The 20,611-nt window shown below is 40.5% G+C and overlaps 1 protein-coding gene across 12 annotated transcripts in view; it reads right to left on the bottom strand.

Moving 5' to 3' along the window:
- dennd1a (DENN/MADD domain containing 1A) overlaps positions 1 to 20,611 on the bottom strand; it is a 723,976-nt gene that overhangs the window by 275,138 nt on the left and 428,227 nt on the right. For all 12 annotated transcript variants that reach the window (XM_072488418.1, XM_072488416.1, XM_072488417.1 and 9 more), the window contains exon 10: positions 19,397 to 19,497. In XM_072488418.1, coding sequence (XP_072344519.1) covers positions 19,397 to 19,497 — 101 coding nt within the window. The remainder of the gene's footprint in view (positions 1 to 19,396; positions 19,498 to 20,611) is intronic.

Consider the following 20,611-nt stretch of genomic DNA (forward strand, 5'->3'; position numbering starts at 1 on the left):
CGCCAGGGTCCCAGGTTCGATTCCCCGCTGGGGCACTGTCTGTGTGGAGTCTGCACGTTCTCCCCGTGTCTGCGTGTGTTTCTTCCGGGTGCTCTGGTTCCTCCCACAGTCCAAAGACGTGCAGGTTAGGTGGATTGGCCATGATAAATTGCCCTTAGTGACCAAAAAGGTTAGGAGGGGTTATTGGGTTACGGGAATAGGGTGGAAATGAGGGCTTAAGTGTGTCGAATCAGATTTGATGGGCCGAATGGCCTCCTTCTGCACTGTATGTTCTATGATCTATGTTGTCCCGCAAACCATGGTTTTCGTCTCGGATTTAAGATCCCTGTGCTCATATACCCTTTTCCTCAGTCAGCTGAGGCCGAGTAGCACTTTAGAGGCAATGATGAACTTTGTCAACTATGTCCGACTTCGTCAAGAGGAAGTCCCGAAGATACGGAAAGTGGTCCACAACGTCCAGGGTCTCACTGCTGATCATAATTGGTGGGAGGTGTTTTGCTGTGGGAAATGGTTGAAAGAGGATCTAAGTATTTTGAGTGTTTAGTGAATGGCCCACTTTCTCATATGCTTCAGAGGAGTTGACAACGACTTGAAGCTTTGTTTCTAAGTGAGTGCACACAGAGCATCATCGGCATACTGAAACTCTATTATTAAGGTGGGGTAACTTTGGCTTTGGATTGAAGGCAATGTAAGGTGAATGGTTCCCTATCTGTTATGCAGATGATTTACATGCTTATGGGTAATTTGCCAGAGGTGAGGTGCTGTATTGCGATGAGGAAAATGGAGAAGAGGGTTGATGCAATGGCACAGCTTTGTTTGACCCCAGTTTTCATTGCGTTAGAGTTTGTCGTGGTTCCATTGGTGAGGATCACAGCTTGCATGGCAGCATGAAGGCGGAGGATGGTGACAAATTTCTGAGGGCAGCCAAATTTGAGGTGGGCACTTCATAAGTCTTTGTGACTGACACAGTCAAAGGCTTTTGTGACTAAGAAACAAGAGTCATTCGAGTTCTAGAGGCATTGCAGGAAAGAGCCACAGATATGATAAAAATAAACTGGAAAAACAAACATTTCACTATGGTAACCTTATCTGACAGGTAACCTTATAGAGATACACAAGGTCATTCAAAGCATAGGAAAAGTTAATCCAACATATACTGCAAATTAGTGGGATTAACTAGGAACACAAGTTCAAGTTAACAAAAGGTAATCATAGGACTGAGACATGGAAATTCTTCACAGAGTGATTGGCACATGGAATAAACAACTGGTTAAAGCAGTGGAGGCAAAAATTGATTTGCAAGATACAAAGTGGAAATATTAAGATCTCTCTGGATCATCAAATTGCTATCCTTATCTGTAATTATTTCTTAACCTTGCAAAATATAATCAGCCACAAAATTACAACCATCCAGTTGCTGGTGTGTGTGTACATGGGATGAAAGGATTTTGGATTTATATTAAAGCTTTCATGTCCTTAGTGACTAAGCAATAACCATGCTCACTAAAAAATTATACAAAGATAAAAGTACAGAAATTCAAACGCAGAGAACAAAAAACATTTTTTGGTAGCATTCCTTTCTTGTTCTGCTAAATATGTGCAATTCAATCAGCCCCAGGTCAGATTTCTCACTTTCTGTGTAACACCCGGAAAAAAACTAATCACATTTAATTACAACATAAACATTGAGCACACTGCATTTCCACCTCATTATCCAATTAATCTACTTGACTTTTATTTGGAAATTACCCCACTATAACAAAACAAAAAGGGGTGAAATTTGTTCATGAACACTATATCGACATGATGAGTTTGTATAAATTAACTTCCATCCTCACAATCATCTGTCTATGTGTGCAATAGGATCAGGACGTTGGTGTAAATGGACCAGTGGCCACATATGATTGCTAAAAGTTGTATGAATTTATTTGAATTGATCAATAATCATGGAGTACTAAACAGGAAGCCACTAATTTGTATCTTAGTCACATTCACTGAGGTGGCACCTGTCATAATATACACCAGTATATCATGGTGCAGCCACACACTGATGGACACACAGTGGGACCAATCAACATACATAACACCGCAGCCAATCACCAGTGAGAGCACACGCACTATAAAGACAGCGGACATCAGAGTTCCCGCTCATTCGAGTAGCAGCTAGCTAGGAGCACAGAGCTCACAGCCTGCAACACAGACATTCACCATGTGCTGAGGGCTTCAGCTGGTTTGGACAAGGCAAAGGTCTTTAGTTAAAGCTAGTATCGTATTTACCCACAGTTCAAGTATGTTTAAATAGTTAAACTTTTATTAAAATAGTGTTGCACTACTTCAAGTGTTGGTGACCTGTATGTGATCCAGAACACCCAACACATCAGCACCATCTAGTTCTATTGAAATAACATCAGGAACAGAAATTATGGACTGTAGCCCACATTATGGTTTATGAAATTGGTCCAGAGCTCCTACACAAAATGATTTTGGGGGGGGGGGGGGGGGGCGCAATCATCCAGAAGTCTGAAAGCACAAAGTACAGTTCCAAGGAGAGACATCATTTGTAACATTATAGGAATGTCACAATACATCTCCCCTTTAAATGGGGTCAGGATACTTTCCTGCATGACCAAATTGCACCCAGAACATTCTGAAAATGGCTTGGACACTGTAATATTAAACTAGAATGACAAGTGACATCAAAACAATTTAATACCGTTCTCTGCATTAAATATTCATGCAGGTCAAAGCTTTGTTATTTGCTGGCAACTACCCAAGTTTTATAGTGACAAATATCCATCTAGCCCTACCTAGTTAACACTTAACCCAAAATCTGTTCAGATAACCATTTGTAGCCAGATTATAATTGCCATTGATCCGTTACCAAGCATATAAAAATCTCCTTCATTTAAATAAGCACATTTCATTCTTTGCACAAGAATTTGTTGCAACTGAATGTTAATTAAAGCCACACTTGTACAAAGGAAGGCTTCCCTGGGATGTTTTTGAAAGTCAGTTCTTTAAAGGTCACACTTTTAGCTCTCATTCTATGAGCTAGTGGGTGGTAAAAATATAAATTCACATTTGAACAGATTACCTTATTAAATAAATCTAATTAACAACAGTAACAGGGCATTGGGCTTAGGGGTAAAATCTGCTCTGTTAGTTTATAAAACTGCAAAAATGCAGAATTCTGTTTATGTAAAAACAGCAAAGCAGCTGTGGTTTATTTTTAGAAGCTACATAGGTGATAAAATTGTAGCTAAATTAATTTATTCAGACAAACATAGTCTGTGCCTTATAAATTCTAAACGGGGTCATGTCAGACTGAATAAATCAGTCAGTGTTTATTAATCTGGAATAAGTGCATTAAAAATCACTAGTCATACGGCCAGTTACTCTAAAAAGCACATTGACAAGTCATTCGTGTAGTATATTTTGTCAAAAAACCTTAAATCCATTCTACCAAACGAATTTAATTTTGAGGGGCGAATCAATAGTTTTGTTTTGTCCATCCACACCTGTGCTCTCAGCAGCAGGTTTTAAAGTTTTTTGCCCTTAGAATTCCTTTCTCAAAAAGTTGTTGAATGAATATAATCTATGGCTCCAAAGCAAAAGCTCTTGTGGCTTGTACTAGTGTCCCTGGAACTCCTACCAGCATGCACCTGAAAGAAAACTGGCAGCCACAACCCTTATGTGTTAATTACACATATGAAGCTTATTATGCAAAGAAAGGGCACCTGCTGGCAGTGAAAATGAATAGAACCTGCCCTTCCTGTGCAATGAGTAAATTGAAGGTTCATTTCACCAGGAGATAATAATTTTCAGATTACATTCCATGTAATCCTGAAACGGCTGTGTATTTAACATTTAAATCATCCACAGGGAACAGTCTCCTTCCATTTAAATGTTTCAAGCCCCTATCACTTCAGTTTAAACTCTAGTTATCCCTGCTGGCAACTGGTTTAATGGCTTTTTGATGTTGCCAGAGTAAATAGGCGGCTGCACACCACATTATTTTACCTTTGTAATGACAATCCAAGTGTGATAAGTGACATCAGAGGGTCATAAATTTGAAGAACACAGCCCTCCATATGGCATTCGTGGAATGATCTTTGCCACCTTATCTCTAACCAGTGAAGACCACGAATTTTAAAACTGTAATGGTCATTCTGTCACAAAATCACATATCTTTTTGAAAATCTGTCATGCATATCTGCAAAGCCAAAATCCAATAGTCAGAACAAACAATGACAAACCACCACTAAAAGGGACAGAAAATGGAGAGAATCAATAATTGTCACAATGCAAGGTAGTTCAGAAAATGCCTCATTTCTATTCACTTTCCCCAAATAAAATATATGTCGCAATGGGAACCGACATGGGTCGGAGCTACGCTCACCTTCTTGAGGCATAGGTGAAACATTCTATGTTTCAGTCCTACTTATGCTGTTATACATGCAGGAGTTTCCAAGATGATTAGGGTTTTAAAATGTCTCCTTTAACTTAAGGTGAAACAGAATGTTCCAGTTAGGGGGATGGTACCATATTAAACCTTTGCCTGAGAACAGGCCCATCTGATCTGGTCGTCAGAGAAAAGAAACCCAAACTAAAACCTACTGACAGTTTTCAAATCTTGACACAGAAAAGGGACAACTGCTTTTTGGATACAGAGAAACTGAGAGAGAGTATGCAGCTGCTGCCAAGATCGGAAAGAGCGTGTTTCTGGCAGCAGCCAAGCAGGATGCTGGTGAGAGCTGATTCTGTATGAAAAGGAGACAGAACATAAGGAGCATGAGTAGGCAATTCAGCTGATCGAGTCTGTTCCGCCATTCACCATGAGCATGGCTGATCATCCACTTCAATGCCTTCTCCCCCACATTCCCATAATCCTTTACATCATTGACATTTAGAAATCTGTCAATCTTGACTTCAAACATACTCAATGAATGAGCTTCCACAGTGATCTGAGGTACAGATTTCCAAAGATTCACAACCCCGAGTAAAAAAGGATTCTCCTCATCTAGATCCTAAATGGCTTCCCCCTTATTTTGAAATTGTGTCCACTGGGTCTAGACTGCCCAAGCAGAGGAAGCATCTTACCTGCATCTGCCCTGTCTCTCCCTTTAAGTATTTTGTAAGTCTCAATGAGGTCACCTCGCATTCTTCTGAACTCTTGAGAATATAGTTCCAGTTTCTCCAAACTCTCTTCATAGGACAGTCCTGCCAGGTCTGGTGAACTTTTGTTGCATTCCCTCCAAGGCAGTAATATCCTTCCCAAGGTAAAGAGATCAAAACTGCACACAGTACACCAGATGCAGTCTAACTAAGATTCTATAAAATAGAAGCAAAATTTCACTACTCCTCTACTCAAATCCCCGTGTGATAAAGGCCAGCTTACCATTCGCCTTCCTAATTGCCTGCTGAATCTGCAAGTTGGCCTTCAATAACTTCTTTGTGATGACACCCAGGTAATTTAGCACACCTACACTTTCTAATGTGTTTCCACTTAATAAATACACTATGCATCTGTTCCGCCTACCAAAGTGGATAACCTCACATTTTTCACATTATATTCCATCTTCCATGTTCTTGCCCAGTCACTAAGATGTCCAAATGCTCTTGAAGATGATTTACATCTTTCTCACAACAGACATTGCCACATAGTTTACTGTCATCCACAAACTTTGAAATGGACAAGATTGTTAATTAGTTATTTTTCATTAACATAATACTAAAATAGCCTGTTCCCTAGTTGGCTACTCAACACACTGCTCTAGAAACCATCCCTAACACACTCCAGAAAATCATCTTCCAGAGCATTAGCACTCGCCAGGTACCCAGTTTACTGGGTTAAGTCACAATTAAGGTATTACCCATGCTACATACTTCCCTGATTAATACCACGCCCCGCAGTACCACTACTATTTGGTGCCTATAAACAATTCCTACCAATTTTTGATGCCCCTTGCTGATTCTTAGCTCCATCCAAACAGATTCCACATTTTGTTCTCCCAATCAGAGTTCCTTCCTTGCTAAAGTACTAATTCCACTCCTTAGTATTAGCGCAATGCCGCCTCCTTTTCCTTTTTGCGTGTCCTTCCTAAATGTCGAATATCCTTGATATTCAGTTCCCAGTCTTGGTCACCCTGCAGTTCCGTAACGGCAATTGAATCATGTACATTTGCCTCTATTTGTGCCTTGAAACATCTACCTTGTTGCGAATGCTGCGTGCATTCAGGTCGAGTGCCCTTTTTAACATTATTCCACATTCAAGGTTTAGTCGATGCTCGCCTTTCATTTTGCCTGCCATCTAATTTCACTTACCACTTTTCTACTTCCTGTTACCAGCTGTACTTCTTTGATCTACCCCTCAGACCCCCACCCCCTTAATAAGCTAGTTTAAACAGAGGCACTTTTGGAAATTTAATGAATTGGGAATCAGCAAGGTGGAGGATTCTGGCTGAGTGGACTCACTTTCAAACGACACTGGAAGATTCAATCTGATGTAGCAGGGAGAAATGGACCTGCTGGAAATCTGGAAGTATCTTGCTACTGGGCACTGTAATGCTATATACCTGAGGTGCACAGAGAAAGGCACTGGTAGGCATATCTCTATTGGATTAGTTAATATTAGAATACAGAAATTTCAGTCTCTTCAATTTAATTTATTATTTGTCTGTTAAGTAGGGATTTGATTTATGTTGATTTTAGTTGATTTGTTACAGTAAAAGTGTTAAAACCTGTAATTCTGTCAGAGTTACTTCTCTTGATTGGTAGGAAAACTCATCTTTTTTTTTTTTAAAAACTTACCGGTCCTACAGGATCATACCAACTGCTCTGTTCAAAACTCAGTCTTGGCAGCAGATTCCCAGCGGGATGCATTCCTGAAGGGGTCAAACGTATCTACAAACTCATGGGAAACACTGGTTCATGGCCAACCAAAATGGAGAAGGCTCATTCAGGAAAACACCAAAAGATATCGAAACACTTCTCTTTGGGAACATTGAATTTGTATTTGCCACACAGTGAAGATCATGTCTGAGGTGCATCTCAATGAGTGAAAACTGCACTGTGATTCTGAAAGTAGTTCTTGCAATGAACTTCCCTGTTGCGTACAGCAGAATGACTCCTTGATCATTACTGCAATTGGACTTGGACATATTCACGATCACCGTGCCCCCGAGATGTTTTTCCCATGGGATATAGGGTTGTGCAGTCTCGCCAGGGGTGTAACTCCATTGTGTTTCAGAATTTCAGCACAAATTCCATCTGCTCCAGGGGCCTTAACACTGAAATTAACAATTTTAGACCTTAACCACCACTCTCATTTCTTTCAAACAACAGGCAAGGAAAGGGAGCATGACTGCACCAGTCATTGGCAGCAGAGAAGGCATTGGCAGGTACTTGCGACCTTCCATTGGTACTCAGCTGGCAAGGTGGCTGCACTCCTATCTTGTTTCCACTGTATTCCCAAGCCACGGCAACTCTCCTTGCTTTGCCAGAGTTCCCATGCTCCCCTCCTCCTCTGACACTTTGTTGCAACTATTTGCATCGATCCTCCCACAGGTACCTTGATTACATTTTCACTAAATACACTTTCTGTAAGAACCCAATTTTGTTTTCTCCCATGGGCTGGACTCTCCGCCGGCTGGATGCTCCATTTTGGCAGCAGCCCAGGGGTTTCTCGACGGCGTGGGGCTACCCCACAATGGGAAACCCCATTGATCAGCCGGCGTAATGGAGCCAGTGGGGTGAAACAGAAATGTGGCGGGACGGAGAATCCAGCCCCCTATCTCAATGCATCAATAATTCTGCGCTTCTCATTATCGCTTTACCGCTCTATCTCAGCCATTTGCATCTCTGCTCGACACTTCCATTTTTTTGTCCCATTGTCACCTCATTTTGCCTTGCTCGATCACTTTTTTTTGTCAAGTAATCGCTCCTACATTCCACCCCATCATATACCCTTGTGTTCTCTTCATGCTGCCTGCTGTCTGGCCCTGTAATTACTTAAAAACTATTCATCTCTAACATCTTTCAATTCTTCTGGATGCTACTTGTCTTTTCTGGAATTTGAGAACACTTCTGGGAATTTCTTCATTTATTTTTTCTGACAAACATTTTATGGTTACCCAGTGAGGGTTCTCCACTTTGGTTTTCAAGTAATGTGGGAAGAAAAAGCAGCACGGTAGCACAAGTGGATAGCACTGTGGCTTCACAGCACCAGGGGCCCAGGTTCGATTCCCTGCTGGGTCACTGTCTGTGCAGAGTCTGCACGTTCTCCCCGTGTCTGCGTGGGTTTCCTCCGGGTGCTCCGGTTTCCTCCCACAGTCCAAAGATGTGCAGGTTAGGTGGATTGGCCATGCTAAATTGCCCTTAGTGTCCAAAAAGGTTAGATGGGGTTACTGGGTTAAGGGGGTAGAGTGGAATTGAGGGCTTAACCGGGTCAGTGCAGACACGATGGGCCGAATGGCCTCCTTCTGCACTGTATGTTCTAACAATTGGTATTAGTTGTAATTTTCCTCGTGTTTCATCATTCTTTGGGAGAAGGGAATTTGGTAAAAAATGTGGATGATACTTAGCTCCTTACTTCTAAATTTGTTTTTGTTAAATGTTGAATAGATCAGTGTACTTAGTCTGTTCCTATCATCGAAACATATAAAATTCTTAAGGTCCTCGTCAGGATAGATGCTCCAAGGATGATGCCCCTGGCTGTAGCGTCTAGAACTAGGACTCACAATCTCTGAATAAGGGAAATGGCCATTTAGGACTTGGGATTTAGGACTGAGGTGAGAAAACAAATATTCATGTGATCTTTTGGAATTATTTTCCTCAGAAAGCTGCAGATGCACAATTGTTGAGTATGTCCAAGTCAAAGATCGATGGTTTTAGTGTAAGCTTCAGGCCACTGAGTTGGGAGAGATAAATGGAAGTAATATTATTCAGCCACACATCTTAAGCAGAGAAACTAACAACTTAATCGTTCATTGGATGGCATGTGGGCAAGGCTCAAGTTCAGTTTCGAATTCATGAGGGGCAATAAAGGTAGAAGATTTGCCTAGCTCGAAGAAATAATCTACAGTGGTCACAGAGCCACATGGCAGAAGGTAGTTTGTATTTAGCTTGGAAGCAGTCAGCCTGGAACAGCCAGAGAGAAAGTGTCTGCCAAGAGCTGAGAATCAGCAAGTGTACAGAAGTGGCAGCATGAGGGGGCCATTAGGAGCTAATATTTAAATTCCTAAGCAAGAAGACATTGAAGCCTAAGCCCGAGTTGAAAAGTCCACAGTTGTGAAGTTTTGAAAATATTTGGAGAATTGCTTAACCAAAGACTAGATGATTTTGTTCTGCAGGCCACTGGGACAAAGGTAACTCCTTTGGAGCAAGTGTTTTGCCCAGCACAGCCACAGAGCTAAAGTTGTGCTTGTGAGTTGGTGCTCAAGTGCAGATTAGGTAATCCAGGAAAATGGAATCTCAAGAAACAACATTAAAACCCTGCGATGTGGGCCTTTGTTGAAGAGGTGGAGCGACTTGTGGAGAGAATTCAAAGGCAAGGCCTTCAAAAGTGAAGACAGGAATCCCTCGTTAGTTAGATGGGTTGACTCTCAGTGTTTACTGACGTCTGAATGGGTTGTTGGGAAATCCGTGGACTTTTTTTTTTTTTTTTTTTTAGTCACAGCTACCATCCATTGTGGTGTGCTCAGCCTCGGTTTGCAGTTAACTCCCATTCACCTTTTATTAATTCTGAATGTGAGAATATAAGATAGATATTGTAAATGTTTTTTTCTTTCTGACATAAGAACTAGGAGCAGATGTAGGCCATCTGGCACTTCGAGCCTGCTGCACCATTCAATGAGATCATGGCTGATCTTTTGTGGACTCAGTTCCACTTTCCCGCCCAATCACCATAACCCTTTATTCTTAAAAAAACTATCTACCTTTATCTTGAAAACATTTAATGAAAGAGCCTCAACTGCTTCACTGGGCAGGCAATTCCATAAGATTCACAACTCTTCAGGTGAAGAAGTTCCTCCGAAACTCAGTCCTAAATCTACTTCCCCTTATTTTGAGGCTATGCCTCCTAGTTCTGCTGTCACCTGCCAGTGGAAACATTCTCCCCGCATCTATCCTATCTATTCCCTTCATAATTTTATATGTTTCTATAAGATCCCCCCGCATCCTTCTAAATTCCAACGAGTACAGTCCCAGTCTACTCAACCTCTCCTCGTAGTCCAACCCCATCAACTCTGGGATTAACCTAGTGAATCTCCTCTGCACACCCTCCAGCACCAGTACGTCCTTTCTAAGACCAAAACTCAGGTAAGGAGACCAAAATCAGGTGTGGCCTCATTAATACCTTATATAGCTGCAGCATAACCTCCCTAGTCTTAAATTCCATCCCTCCAGCAATGAAGGACAAAACTCCATTCGCCTTCTTAAATCACCTGTTGCACCTGTAAACAAACTTTTTGCGACTCATGCACTAGGACACCCAGGTCCCTCTGCATAGCAGTATGTTTTAATATTTTATCATTTAAATAATAATCCCTTTTGCGACCTTGTATAGTAAAGTTTATTTTTGTTTTGTTTATTTTTTGTGGCTTCATTCACTGAGCAAGTGTCTTGAATCTCAAACTTTGTCTATTTTAAACAAAACGCTATTGGTCTCTAACCAGATATTAGCAAAACAATGGGGATCTGGTCTAGGATCACGGTAGCACAGTGGTTAGCACTGTTGCTTCACAGCTCCAGGGTCCCAGGTTCCATTGTCTGTCACTTTCTGTGCGGAGTCTGCACATTCTCCCTTTGTCTATGTGGGATTCCTCCGGGTGCTCTGGTTTCCTCCCACAAGTCCCGAAAGACGTGCTGTTAGGTGAATTGGACATTCTGCATTCTCCCTCTGTGCGCCCGATGAGGCGCCGGAATGTGGCGACTAGGAGCTTTTCACAGTAACTTCATTGCACTGTTGATATAAGCCTACTTGTGACAATAAGGATTATTAACATAACACAAACTATTTGAAATCAGAATTGTTCTTCTGTATGAATGAACTCTCTAATCATTGCAAAGCAAAGAAAAAAGCTTCTTATTTATATTGTATCTTTGGATGAGCTGAGGACATCCCAAAGCACTAACGAAGATCAGTGGATACATTGTGAATATATCGTAACATTCTGCAAAGAACATCGGTTAACTAGTCATTTCATTACCAGGAATGAATCCCTGTACTCGCCATACAATTCTCAAGTGCCTCTCGATTTTGCCTGTCACCCCCAAGCCCAAACCTCAACCCTCTCAGTTGCTTCTAGACTGTGAGTTTGCTTGTTCAAAACTCCAATCTCATCTTCAAATATTGGCCTTCCTACTCCTTACATGTCCAATCTTAGGTCTGTTTCTGTTGCTTCCACCTAACCATTATTTCCATGTCTTCACATGGTTATATCTGAGTCCAGATTCCAAAATCCCCAACTATATGTCTGGCTGAACCTTGCCTTTCTACCTGGACTATCCAAGCCCATGGTTTTACACTAGCCCATCTCTTGGTTTCCTTCCTAACTCATGCCATTTCTGGACACAACAATATTGGCTTCTTATCCAGCTTCCCCCATTTAACCTGCATTTCATCCCACCATGCCCCACTCACTCTGTGTTGCAGCAGCTACTGGAGAATTGGACCTATGAAAAGAAAGTAAGAAACAGACAAAAGGTGAGAGACAAACATAAATTGAGACAGGAAAGTGCTGGAAAAGCTCAGCAGGTCTTGGAACGTATGTGAAAAGAGTCACAGAGTTGTGTTTTGAGTCTAAAATGACCCTTCTTTGGAACTCTTCAGAAAAGGTTCTGAAAAGTCATATTAACTCTTTTTCTCTCTCCACAGATGCTCCCAGACCTGTAGTTTTTCTCGCACTTTTGTTTTCATTTCAGATCTCCAGAATCAACAATATTTTGCTTTTATTGAAAAGAGAGATATACTGAGAAAAAGACGACGACAAAGTGCAAGACCCTCGACAAAAAGAGAAAAGAGAAGGCCTTAGATAATAGCAATATAGGGGTATCAAGAAAAGTCAACAAGGGAAAGAGAGAAAGAAAATTACAGAGGAAAACAAAGAATTAGAGAAGGCAACCGAAACAGAGACAGAGTTACACAAAGCCATAGGCAGTTTGTAATGTTGGGAGATCTGTTAGTGTACAGAAATGAAGCTAAAGAACAAGCAGTAGTGCAATATTGCATATAACACAAAGTCTGGACATCTTCAAAGTGTTCTTTTTAAAGGATCCTTCCAACCATACTCTTAGTAAGCCATCAAAGTGCTGGTACTTGTTTGTTTGCAACAGGAAGCAATGCAGACAACATTTCATGTTCCTTTATGGCAACTAATTCTACAAAAGGATCAAACTAATACTGAGTCAAAAGTGATGCCTGCAGCAATTTGGTTTTGACCTGCTGAGAAGAAATAATTCAGAGAAATAATCTCTCAGTGCCTCAAGACAAACGCAAGTCAGTCCATAAAGGGAAGGAATTGGCAATAGCAGGTTCAAACTGTCCTTTTCTTTTACAAGATATCCCTGCGAAATGATTTAGCGAGTAAAGGTTCAATATAACAGGAATCAATTAAATGTAACCACGGAGTACAAAGCAAAGCAATTGCAATATTCAATCAGTAAGTGCGAAGTGGGATGGTAAAGTTCCATTTGAGCACAATTTTTAAAACATTCATTATTTGTTTTGAAGAATTTTCTGGAGATCTTCCTGGAAAAAAAAACTGGACCAAGAAATAAAGTAGGGTAAGTGCATGAGTGAAAAATCTGATGAAGAATGGAAGAAGATTGACTGATGTGCTTTCAAAAGGTTCATAACTTTACTGTGATAACAGCAAGAGCCCAAACAATATTACATTTTTTTCTGCACTGCGTGCTGAACACACACATGCCACAAGAAAGAAGCTAACTGAGACTTGCAGACTAACTGAACATTTGTTGCTGACACCAAAAGACAGGTTAAGTGTTACATTTGTGATTCGTGGAAGCTTTCCTGGCAGTCATAAGAATAATAATTACCAGTAATGGAAATTTTGCTCCAAAACTCATAATTAATATATCAAATGAAAGCAATGCTGAGACACAACGTCCTTTTTCCCTGCAAACAAAATCAGCTCAGTGGTACTCATCTGGATGATGCCAGAGAAAGATACTTCATTCAATGAGTAAGGACAATGAGAATAATTTATAATCATTCTTCCCTCAATTGATTAACCTCTGGGTTCCTGTTTCTAGAAACGAAGGTGTTCCCAATTGGAGTAACTTTTCAGAAAGTCTTATAACTACTAGGGTAGCCTGGAGATGTGAATCTCCAAATTTATTATGAATTTGGAAGATTGCACGATAAGAGTGCAAGATGTGTATAATGCAGGCTTTTAAGGGTCGTTTGACCTACCAATGTAAAGAAATCCACTTTGGGATGTTGGGGAAAACAAGTTGACTCGGAAGAAGACCAAACTAGTGAAGAAATTAAAAAAATTAGTGGAAATGGTTTTGCATTAAGGAGGTAGAAAGAACTGAATCGGCTATCTCAACAAGAGATTCAAGTAATTTAAACATTGAACTGGTTAATTGACCTCTATTCAGATTAAATGAAAAAAAATGAAATGAAAATCGCTTATTGTCACAAGTAGGCTTCAAATGAAGTTACTGTGAAAGCCCCTAGTCGCCACATTCCGGCGCCTGTTCGGGGAGGCTGGTATGGGAATTGAACTGTGCTGCTGGCCTGCCTTGGTCTGCTTTAAAAGCCAGCGATTTAGCCATGTGCTAAACCAGCCCCATAAAGTTACTGTGGAAAAACCCCTAGTCGCCACATTCCGGCGCCTGTTCGGGGAGGCTGGTACGAGAATTGAACCCGCGCTGCTGGCCTTGTTCTGCATTACAAGTCACCTGTTTAGCCCACTGTGCTAAACCAGCCCCAATTGGAGTTCAGGCATAGATTGCTCTGAAAGGTTATCTTAATCAGTATAATAGACCTCAAAATAAGGTTTATTAGGATCTATTCGGCGAATTTATTAAAAAGTGGCAATTGTGAACTCATCATGTTCGGGGTCATTCAAGGACAATATCAGTACCAATTATCAAGGGTTATCACTGACTAGAAACTGAACTGGACCATATACTGTGGTTACATGAGATTGGGAACTCTGCAGCATGCAACTCACCTCCTGACTCCACAAAGCCTGGCCATCATCTACAGGGCGCAAGTCAGGAGTGTGACAAAATACTCGCCACTTGCCTGGATGATAACAATATTTATGAAGTTCAACACCATCCAGAACAAAACAACTTGATTGTTTGGCACCCCATCCACCACCTTTAACATTTACTCCCTTTACTACCAACACACAATAGCAGCAGTGCGTATCATCTACAAGATGCACTCCAGCAATTCACCAAAGGCTACTTCAACAGCACCTTCCAAACCCGCAACCTCTGCCACCTAGAAAGACAAGTTAGCAGGTGCATGGGAGTACCATCACCTGCAGGTTCTGCTCTAAAACACACACCATCCTCACTTGGAACTATAGCCGTTCCTTCACGGTTTCAGGGTAGAAAAGCTGGATCTCCCTTCCTATCAGCGGTGTGGGTGTAACTACACCACATGGACTGGAACAGTTAAAGAAAGCGTCCTCACTGACAGCTTCCTAAAGGCAACATGAGATGGGCAATAAATGCTGGCCTAGCCAGCAATGCCCACATCCCATGAAATCATTTTAAATAGTGGACTGCTTTACATTAGCTTGTCACATCATCTTGAAAGATCTGATCTCATGCATCTTGTACTCTGTCCTGAAATCCTATAAATTAATTATGAATTTCGGAAATTACATTTCAGTATCATATGTGGGGAAATTTGAGGGGAAAAATGCTAACATGGCTGTAAATAGCATTCTTCAATCAAATCAGCGACTGTGGGATGTGGAAAGGCAAGGTTGGATCATCGTATAGAAAATCTGTCAGTTACTTCTTACCTCTATGGTAAAATTTTATAATTTCAAAAGAATATTCCCTTTTTGAGTTATCACGAGATAGATTTTTCCACTCATTATTCTCTCACTTTTCTTACTTAAAAACGTCCAGGTGATAATTAAAAAAGATAATATTCATGAGTCAATAATATTGAAGGAGTAAGCAGACCATATACATCATAACGCGGGTGGACACGATCAGACGTCATTCAGGCTATGGACTTACATTAACTGTTCTCACTACATCATCCTTTCTAGATTTCATGAATACTGAAATAACATTGTTCATGGCAACAGTCATTTTTTCTTCAACATAAATTGTGAAAAAACTGGATTAAAGAAACAATTACAATTGACATGGAATGTTCAAATAACGATTGCATTGCATGTCCATGTGATGAGTTCAATTGACCCAAAATAGAACTAACTAATTATGCCACAAAAGCTGAAGGAACAATCTTTCACCCACTGTATTCGAATTATAATGAACACTGGCATGTCAAGAAATGTATTTGAGTTGCTGTTTACAAATATATTGTGGTATAAGTTTTTCCAAAACGATTTCATGACCAATAGAGATAAATAAATGAATACTCCAGCCATATGTATCAATTCTAATGTAGAGTAAATGAGATTGACAGACATACATTAATCCAGAACACTGCATAAAATGTCTTGAGCAGTACTAATGAATGAACTGAAACAACTATGGAAACAGCTGCTGGCATGTGTTCTGAATTTGATGGGTTTGCTTGTTAAATTATATAGCTTTTATTCCTTAGTCCTCTGGTTCACTTTAAAGGCATTTGAGTCAAAACTCACCAAGCAGCTTCCAGCCTAAAGAATGAAAAGGATTCCCAAATTGAAGTAAAAAGCTATCATCCAGCTTCACTCTTTATAAATTTAGGTAAAGTGGGTCGATTTTTAAGTTGCGTTTTGTTTTTAAGAGATACATTTTTGCTTTCTTTGTGCAGTTAAAATGACAATCCAAACTCAAATTTTTCACATTTAAAATGCTACACATTTCAAAATTTTGAATAAAAACAAAAATCTCGCATTATCCTTCTTTGCTATCTGGCTGGGTCACTTAATGAGCATAATTATCCTTAATGAATAATGCAAATCGTTAATAGATGCAGAGTACTGAATCCCTTGAATTTTCTAAAGGATATAAACTTTTGCTCTGCTTGTATTGAGAAGAGAACATGCACTGTTTTCCTGCATTTGCGCACCTCCCATATTCACACTCTGTTTGGTTATCAGCCTCTAATGACAGAAATTCAAGCAAGTTTAACAACCTAGCATGCGAATATTATGCAAAACGACAGATGGTAAGGGGATTGACTACAAAGGTGAAATCATGTTCCTTGTTGGTTTTGGGCTTGTATATGTCTAACCAGCACAGCTACACATGGACATTCTGGCCCCAAATCAACTCAGGACTGCACATACTACAGGAGGCCATTCATAATTTTACATAAAATCGACATATTTCATATGGCTTACATCTGACGTGTAAAAAGGCCCAGGCACCCTCCTGTGCTATTCAGCCTGGGAAGGGCTTCTTTGTACTAGATTATGAATAAACAGAAGTTAACTCAAGGACGGTGGTGAGGCAGGCTATTTCATTCGGAACAATGTAATAAACATTTACTAATTTCTCCCTAGAACTGACGCCACAAGGCGAGTGGTGTCAGGCTGGTTTATTTCTTTTTGATCTCTGAAAATGAAAATTGCTCTTCTGCTTACCAGTTCTGCTTTTAACAAAACAAAAGCAAAATACTGTGGTGATGGAAATTTGAAATAAAAGCAAAAGATGCTGGAAGTACTCAGCAGCTCAGGCAGCATCTGTAAAAAGAGAAATGGAGTTACTGTTTCAGGTCTATGAGCTTTCATCAGAACTGGGAGAAGTTAGAATTGTAACAGGTTTTGAGCAAGAGAACAAGGCTGGGGAGAAGGGAGCCGAGATCGAATAAAAGGATTAAATGACAAAAGTAATGGTGGCGCAAAATCAAAGGGAATGAATGACATGTCTAGAGGAGGTGTGAATGGCAGAATGATGAACAGCTGCTGCCCGAAAGCAAAAAAAAGGAGAAAAAGACAAAACCTGCAAAGTAAAGCAAATCTAAAATGGGGGAAAAGGTCTGTTTTTCGCTGGCTGGAGTAACAACATTCCATAAAGTTTGCGTATTGCTTTTATTTCAAATCTTTACAGCCTCATCTCCTGATGAAGGAGCAGTGCTCCGAAAGCTAGTGATTTGAAATAAACCTATTGGACTTTAACCTGGTGTTGTAAGACTTCTTACTATTTGTCACAGCTAGAATAACATTTTTGTTTCAGAGTAAACATTCTAGGCTATTTTCAGTTCACAAAAAATATGATGGATAAGATGGATTTTTTTTTTTACAATATCTGGGGAGTTGGGGAAGGCATGGGAGGTTCTGGTATATTTAATGTCAGGGCCTCTTTGTAATTCTTCTGTATTCCAACATGACAAAAGCTCAAACTGCTTTTTCCGGCTAGCTAGATTTAGATAAGGAAAGATGGAAGGAGCTTCAAGTAGAGCATAAACGCCGCATGGACCAGTTGGGCCAAATTGCCTGTTTCTGTGCTGCATATCCTCTGTAATCCTATGTGGGTTATTTAGCCATGTTAGGTATATTTGTTATGGACAACTGGTGCAATTCCTTCTAGTGTCATTTGTTCCTTCCATTTTAGTAGTAGTTTTAAAGTGTGACTCACTGTGGTTGGTCACTTACAACATTTCTTTGTGTTGCTAAACAGGACAAAACCATGGCACAAAGTGAATAAAACACTTAAATAATAGATCGTATTTACAGCCCGAGATTGGTTGAACACACGACTACTATTAATTTCAGTACCCGGAGATCAGAGGCTGAATGCCCTTGACTGCTGAAGTGTCCCCCGACTGGCAGGGACATCGCACGACAATCGCCAGGCAGGAATGTTCCCTTTCAGTCGGGGAACACTTCAGTAGTCAAGGGCATTCAGCCTCTGATCTCCGGGTAAGTATTCTCCAAGGCGGCCTTCAGGACACGCGACAAAGCAAAGTCGCCGAGCAGAAACGTATAGCCAAGTTCCGCACACATGAGTACAGCCTCAAACGGGACCTTGGACTCATGTTGCATTACATTCATCCCCCACCATCTGGGGCTTGCAAAATCCTACCAACTGTCCTGTCTTGAGACAATTCACACCTCTTTAACTTGGGGTTACCCCTCTCTCTGGATCTGTAAAGATTTAATTACCTGCAAATGCTCACATTCAAAGTATCGTCTTGCATCTTTGACTTTATCGATATATATATATATATATCTGGAACATACCTCTTCATTCACCTGATGAAGGAGCAGTGCTCCGAAAGCTAGTGATTTGAAATAAACCTATTGGACTTTAACCTGGTGTTGTAAGACTTCTTACTATTTGTCACAGCTAGAATAACATTTTTGTTTGAGAGTAAACATTCTAGGCTATTTTCAGTTCACAAAAAATATGATGGATAAGATGGATTTTTTTTTTTTTTTTACAATATCTGGGGAGTTGGGGAAGGCATGGGAGGTTCTGGCATATTTAATGTCAGGGCCTCTTTGTAATTCTTCTGTATTCCAACATGACAAAAGCTCAAACTGCTTTTTCCGGCTAGCTGGTGGATGGGAAAACCTGCTTCAAGAGGGTGCAGGAGGCCATTGGGATTGGTCTTTGACCATCGTGCGAGAGAGAGCGATCAGGTTGAGGGGGAGTTGGCCACCAGGCATGAGAGCAAGCGAGTCACCAGGGCTGGACAGGGTGAGGCCGATGGGAGGAAGGGAGGCCACAACTGGCAGAGGGGTTGTTGAAGATTTGCTCAAGGGGCTGAGACAGAGCACTCCTGCTCCTCCTGGGCTGGAAGGACTGTTGCAAAATCCACTTGTTGAGCCTTTAGTTCGCACCTTCCTTTCAATGCTGGGTTTTTCTGTAACCTGAGAAACATGCATGGCAACTGTTTAAGTGGAATCAGGATCCCACATGCGCTGTAGGAGTTTGATTTAAATGTGCTAATAAAGTATCCCACATCTCCAAGGCATGACATTAATCTGCCAATGTATAATTGGAAATAGGCACAGATGCACATCGGGTTGGGGACGAGTTCCTTATTTTAGAATTCTAAACCCCCTCCCCACCTTCAATTCTCCACCTGTCAGTGGGACGGGCTGGGCTTGTAGAGTCTCATGCTGATCTTCCCAAATGTAAAATGCCAAGGGATAGCAGAGCAAAGCAATATTTTCCATGCAACAACATTTTTTGTCCTTCTGCTCAATCATGCAGGGAGTATTTATGAGAGTAGTATTTCCCTTCTTCTGTCATTCAAATTTGCTTAACATCTTACCAGCAGTAGTCCAATAAGTGAGAAGGGAGGACAGGAATGTAAACATGCTGCCAAAACATCGGATATAGCATAGCTGCTGACCCGTGGATGCAGGCTGTTAACTGGAAGAGATAAGAGAAAATCTTTCAGCAAATCCAACATTTTTAAATTAACATTCCAAGCAGAAACTGTCTTTCACAATGAAGTAGACTGCTTCCTACGGAGTTCATGTGAAGTGAAATCTTCTGCTTGATGTTACTATCTGGTGATTTTTGAATTTGAAGAATAAGCAACTAAGATACTTTAAACCCAATAAAAAAAAAAATAGAATAAAACAAATAAAAACATACATCTCCAAAAGAAATGTTAAAAATCATTCATCCTGGACAATGTGCAGCGAATACCGTGGAAATAGGAGGCCTCGCACTGATTGAAACACTGTATTTAGTTCTGTTCCTGTCAGATAATTAAGCTCTATCGTCAATATTAGGGCTGAATCTTCTGGGTCAGTCACTGTAGCCTAAATAACTGGCATGTTGCACAGTAAATGGGATAATGATTAGGCATCTCAATATTAGGGACTTCTATACAAACCAACAAACAGACAAGTGCAAATTTGAGATCAACAAATCATTCCATTACAAGGGGTCCATGATTTTCTCAGTACAGGTAAAACCATCACCTTGTAACAAAATATGGTTATAAATAGCTTTTGCTTTTCAACTCGACTCAATATGTAGATCCATGATTCAATGTAACGCATTTTGTTATTCAGCACTAATAAAACCTACAAGTCACATGCACGATATGAAAGATTTACCATTTCATACTTTACAGTAAAAAGGCATTGTAAAAACGAATGACCATGCTTCACTTCTCAAAATACTGCAATGAAATGAATTACAGGCAAGTACCTATTCTCCATATCTGCCTGAGCAAAGGTGTTGTTTGTGATAAATCCAATATTGTTTGCAATGAAACAAAAACAGAAAATCTCAACAGGTCTGTCAGCATCTGTGGAGAGAAAAGGGAGCTAATGTTTTGAGTCTGGATGTCTCTTGGTCAAAGCATTGTTTGCAATGACATGACCAATATGGCAGGAGACTACATACAGCTTTGTAGCTGGCTTTGCTGTAGTTCTCAAGTGTTTTTAAAGGATATATGGAACATAATTCCACACGAGTAGGCTGCCAAACAATTTTATATGCCAAGTGCTGCCAACTTGCTGTCAGCATA

Source organism: Scyliorhinus torazame, chromosome 22 (assembly GCF_047496885.1).
Source record: "Scyliorhinus torazame isolate Kashiwa2021f chromosome 22, sScyTor2.1, whole genome shotgun sequence".
Taxonomy (NCBI): Eukaryota; Metazoa; Chordata; class Chondrichthyes; order Carcharhiniformes; family Scyliorhinidae; genus Scyliorhinus; species Scyliorhinus torazame.